This window comes from Cebus imitator, unplaced genomic scaffold, assembly GCF_001604975.1.
Source record: "Cebus imitator isolate Cc_AM_T3 unplaced genomic scaffold, Cebus_imitator-1.0 Scaffold581, whole genome shotgun sequence".
In the NCBI taxonomy this organism is placed as follows: Eukaryota; Metazoa; Chordata; class Mammalia; order Primates; family Cebidae; genus Cebus; species Cebus imitator.
The window spans coordinates 582,531-588,122 of NW_016107896.1; the positions used below are offsets into that span (position 1 = coordinate 582,531).

At 45.6% G+C, this 5,592-nt stretch overlaps 1 protein-coding gene across 1 annotated transcript in view; it reads right to left on the minus strand.

Annotated features, from left to right (window-relative positions):
* Positions 1-1,029: 1,029 nt before the first annotated feature.
* SEPTIN14 (septin 14) overlaps positions 1,030-5,592 on the minus strand; it is a 32,514-nt gene continuing 27,951 nt past the window's right edge. Inside the window, exon 8 of the mRNA XM_017516381.2 lies at positions 1,030-1,429. Coding sequence (XP_017371870.1) covers positions 1,250-1,429 — 180 coding nt within the window. The 3' untranslated portion in view covers positions 1,030-1,249. The remainder of the gene's footprint in view (positions 1,430-5,592) is intronic.

A 5,592-nucleotide genomic window follows, 5' to 3' on the forward strand; every position in this document is an offset into this window, starting at 1 on the left:
ATGTCACTACAAAAAAATCAACAAGAGATAAAAGAAGTAAATTATTGAGAAAATGACTGGCAAAAATCAGGAACTCTGACTTATTAAAACTTTCCATGCTACATAAATCTGGAAACTCTTATTTCACATAAAACTGGAGCTGAAAGAGACAAACAACTATTTATTTATAAATTTAAAAGTTATGTGAGAAACAAACATTAATTTTTTAAGAAAAAAATTATGAAAACAGTTAAAATGTACCTTATACTATCATAGAATATGTTTTATAGCTTTGGTAAAATAGAAAACAAAGTTTTGTTAGCATGAACCCTTCTGTGCCCTAAAAATCCCCATGGGTTATACCATTATTACCTAAAAAGTATATTCTAAATGCAGCAAAGTGATAATGTTTACAAAGTAGATATTATTTTTAGATATGGAATAATATTGGTGATTTCAATTTTAATAACATTTGATTGAGATGAAAAAATGAGAAGATAAAAGTTCCTCAGCAATATAACTCAACATGTTCAAAAGCAGTAAGGAGTTACATTAATTATCTTTTGAAAGTCAATCTACATTTTTAATTTATGCATATAGTATAGCTAACATACTATCACTGAGTCCATTTATTCAACAAATAATTGCTGCTATGTGACAGACATTGTTCTAGGCCTAGGAATTGATACATACATGAACAAAGCAAAGATTCTGGTTCTTGTAAAGTTTCTATTAAAAGACCATTTAGTAAACTTTTTCTTCTTCCCAATTATAAAATCTGTAAGACGATTTAACAATATGTATAAAAGTCATTGTGGGCTGGGCACGGTGGGTCATACCAGGTGTGGTGGCTCATAGTGCTCTGTCACCAGGCTGGAGTGCAGTGGCGCAATCTCTGCTCACTGCAACTTCTGCCTCCCGGGTACAAGCCATCCTCCTGCCTCAGCTTCCCAAGTAGCTGGGACTACAAGTGTGCACCACCACGCCCAGCTAATTTTTACATTTTTAGTAGAGATGGGGTTTCCCCAAGTTGGCCGGGGTGATCTTACCTCAGGTGATCTGCCCACCTTGGCCTCCCAAACTGCTGGGATTATAGGTGTCAGCCACTATACTCAGCTAGGAGCTCACATGTTAGTTGGGAAAAATATACAATAAGCAAACCAATTTTTAAAACAAGAACTGCAGAGTTAAATGCTACAAAGGCAATCTCACAGGAAGATGGGATGTAGAATGACAGGGCTCTCAAACGACAGAATAGTAAGATAAATGATTACTTCTTGCGATCTTTGTCTTTCTTTGTATTGGTGCTCAGCTGAGTCTGCAGTGCTTCAGAGGCAGCCTTCGTTTTATAAAATTCTATTATTTCTCCCTCCAGCTGTTTTTTCTCTTCTTCAAGCTTCTTTATCTCCTCCTGTTGAATCACTTTAAGATGCTCAAACTTGTCCTGCAGCTGTGAAACCGATGTGCAGTTGTGACACCAAAGCAGTGTGGCTGAACACCCAAAAACTACACTTTTTTGCGTTATCAAACAAACCCCCATCATCGGAGTACAGCATGATCTTAATGATGATCTCAAACACTCATGAGCAAACACCCAGATATGGAATTTTTCTTTTCTTTTTTTCTTTATTCTTTTTTGAGATGGAGTATTACTCTGTTGCCCAGGCTGGAGTGCAGTGGCACAATCTCAGCTCACTGCAACCACCACCTCCTTGGTTTGAGTGATTCTCCTGCCTCAGCCTCCTGAGTAGCTGAAACTACATGTGTGCACTACCATGCCCAGCTAATTTTTGTATCTGTAGTAAAGATGGGGTTCCATCATGTTGCCAAGCTGGTCTCAAACTCCTGACTTCATGTGATCCTTTCACCTTGGCCTCCCAAAGACTTTTTTTTTTTTAATGTGGAGACATGGTCCTACTGTGTTGCCTGGACTAGTCTCAAATTCCTGAGCTCAAGTGATCCTCCCACCTCAGTTTCCCAGAGTGCAGGAACTGACTGGGTAAAGTGGTTCATGCTTGTAATCTCAGCACTTTGAGAGGCCAAGGTGGGTGGATCACTTGAGCCCAAGATTTCAAGACCAGACTGGGTGATATAACACAATAGTAAACTTCAATAGAAGAGAGAATCTGTAAACTTGAATATAGATCTTCTGAAATTATCCAGTCAGAGGACAAAGAAAAGAAGAATAGAAAAGAAAAGAAGGTCAGGCACAGTGGTTTATGCCTGTAATCCCAGCACTTTGGGAGGGCCAAGTGGGCTGATCATGAGGTCAGGGGTTCAAGATCAGCCTGGCCAACATAGTGAGACCCTGTCTCTACTAAAAACATAAAAATTAGGTGAGGTTGCATGCACCTGTAGTCCCAGCTACTTGAGAGACCGAGGCAAGAGAGTTGATGAACCTGGAAGGCGGAGCTTGCAGTGTTTTGAGACCACACCATTGCACTCCAGCCTGGTGACAGAGCAAGACTCTATCTCAAAACAAAGGGAAAAAAAAGAGAAAGAAAGCCAAAGAGACACCATTAGGCAAAGCACTGTCATGTTACGGGAGTTTGAGAAGGAAAGTAGAGAAAGGAGAATAAAGCTTATTTTAAAAAAGAATGGCTGAAAACTGCCTAAATCATGGGAATGATTTAGACATCCAAATCCATGAAGCTTAAAGATTCTTAAAGAGGTTGAAACCAAATAGATACTCACCAAGTCACAATATAATCAAATAGTCAAAAGTCAAAGACTTTTTTAAATGTTGAAGCAGCAAGAGAAAAGTGGCAGGACACAGGCAAGAGAATCTTCAGTAGACTATCAGCAGATCTCTCAGAAGAAACTTTGCAGGTGAGGAGAGAATCAAATAACATACTCAAAGTGCTGAAAGAAAAAAACTGCCAGCAACTAATACTATGTCTGGCAAAGCTATCCTTCAGAAAGAAAGGAGAATAACATGTTTCCTAGACAAACAAAGCTGACGGAATTCAGGATGATTAGGTTTACCTTAAAAAAATGCTTAAGGGAGTTTTTCAAGTAAAAATGAAAGAATGCAGCTGGGCATGGTGGCTCACGCCTGTGATCCCAGCATTTTGGGAGGCCAAGGTTGGTGGATCACCTGAGGTCAGGAGGTCAAGACCAGCATGGCCAACATGGCAAAACCCCATTTCTACTAAAAATACAAAAAAATTAACCAGGTGTGGTGGTGGGCACCTGTAATCTCAACTACTCGGGAAACTGAGACAGGAGAATCACTTGAACCCAGGAGGCGAAGGTTTCAGTGAGCTGAGATTGTGCCACTGCACTCTAGCCTGGGCGACAGAGCAACACTCCATCTCAAAAAGAAGGAAAGAAAGAATGCATTAATCACATGAAACCGTAAAAAATATATATATAATTCGATAGTAAAGGCGCATATACTGTCCCCTTCAGAATCCTCTAATGTTGCACTGGTAGTGTATAAATCATTTTTCACTCTAACATAGAAGTTAAAAGATAAAAGTATTGAAAATAACTGTAATATTAAAACTTGAAGCTGGCATGGTGGCTCACACGGTAATCCCAGCACTTTGGGAGGCCAAGGCGAGTGGATCCCTTGAGGTCAGGAGTTCGAGACCAGCGTGACCAACATGGTGAAACCCCATCTCTACTAAGAATACAAAAAAATTAGCTGGGCATGGTGGTGCACGCCTGTAATCTCAGCTACTTGGGAGGCTGAGGCAGGAGAGTCGCTTGAACCCAGGGGGCAGAGGCTGCCGGGTTCCAGGAGGCGGCCTCCTCCTCACCGTGCGCCCTGGACCAGCTTCCAGGACGGCGGCTTCTTCCCGTCCCCCGCCTGCTACGCACGCATCTTCCCCTCCAAGTCTTGAGTGCGAGCATCCCGCCCAGGTGCCCAGCAGCTTCAGGCGGCGCCTGCCCCAGCACCAGCCTCCGGAACCGGGACAGTGGCCCTGCATCCGCCCCCGGAGCTGAGGCTCCGCCCCCACTGGCTCCACCCCCACTGGCTCCACCCCCATTGGCTCCACCCCCACTGGCTCCACCCCCACTGGCTCCACCCCCCACTGGCTCCACCCCCACTGGCTCCGCCTCTGCTCCTGCCCCACCCCCAGCCCCGCGGGGGGCCTGACCCCACCTCCCCCGGCTGCAAAGCGGGCGCCAACCAGGCTGCACGCCACTGCCTCCGCCCCAGAGTCGGGGCTTGCACAGTATGACTAGAAAGCAGCTCCCCAGCCCTGCCCCCCACCCCTGGGTCCACAGCTGCCACAGGCAGGGGAGGGATCCCGGAGAAGATCCGAGGACTGACAGCACCCCTCCAGGACTCACAGTACCCCCCCAGGACATGGACAGTATGTGGGGGTAGCAATGGAGGGCAGGATGGTTATCTCCCCCCGGGTAAAGCCATGTCATCCTTTCCAGTTTGAGGCGGCATGAGGCCTGCTCCTCTTATATATACCCCCTACCCCTGCAGCTCGCTCGGGTGCCAGGGGACAGCTGGGGGGCCGCAGGGGCCGTCTCCCTCCTCTGAGCCCCTATATATAACCTGGAGTGCGTGACCTCCAGAGCTTCTCACTTTTGCAACATAGCTCCTGCCAGGGCTGCAAGCTGCAGGGTGGGGCGGGCCTTGGGCCACAGGGAGGCGCCTGTGAAATAGGGGGAGTTCATGCACCCCTTCTTTCCCCAGAGGGGCTGGACTCCGGTTAGTCTGGGGGTGGGGGCTCCTGCACTTTGCCACAGGGAAGGTTTTGTCCCCACCCGCTCGGGCCTCCCATCTTGGGCTGGACTTTCTTTTTTTTTTTTTTTTCCCATTTATTTATTTTATTGCATTTTAGGTTTTGGTTGGGCTGGACTTTCTAAGAAGGTGATTCCAGTGCCCTTGCCCCCTTCCCCAGAACAAAACATGTTGATCAGTGCGGTGTTTCTTACTGTGCCGAGAAGCCGAGACAACTGAGATTAAAGCTGTTTAACACAATAAATTAAAATAAAATAACATCTTGACTTCGTGCTGGTTTGGTCTGATCTGGGCCCGATCTGTTGGGGCCTAGTGCAGAAACTCAGTCTAAAACAGTGACCTCCAGCGATTTTTATATAATGGTGGCCACAATTCCAAAATTCCATACTTTTGTAATTGATACACAAAAGATATAAAATTAGAGGCCAGGCCTGGTGGCTCACGACTGCAATCCCAGTACTTTGGGAAGCCAAAGTTTGTGGATCACCTAAGGTCAGAAGTTCGAGACCAGCCGGGCCAACATGGTAAAACCCTGTCTCTATTAAAAATACCAAAATTAGCTGGGAGTGGTGGTGAGTGCCGGTAATCCCGGTTACTCAAGAGGCTGAGGCAGGAAAATCACTTGAACCCCAGAGGTGGAGGTTGCAGTGAGCTGAGATTTCACTGCCGCACTCCAGCCCGGGCAACAGAGCAAGACTCTGTCTCAAAAGAATTAAAATTAGCCGGGCATGGTGGTGCCTGCCTGTAATCCCAGCTATTTGGGAGGCAGAGACAGGAGAATTGCTTGAACCAGAGAGATGGAGATTGCAGTGGGCTGATATTTTGCCATTTCACTCCAGCCTGGGCAACAAGAGTAAAACTCCATGTCAAAAAAAAAAAAAAGAAAATTAAAGCAATAGGTCAAA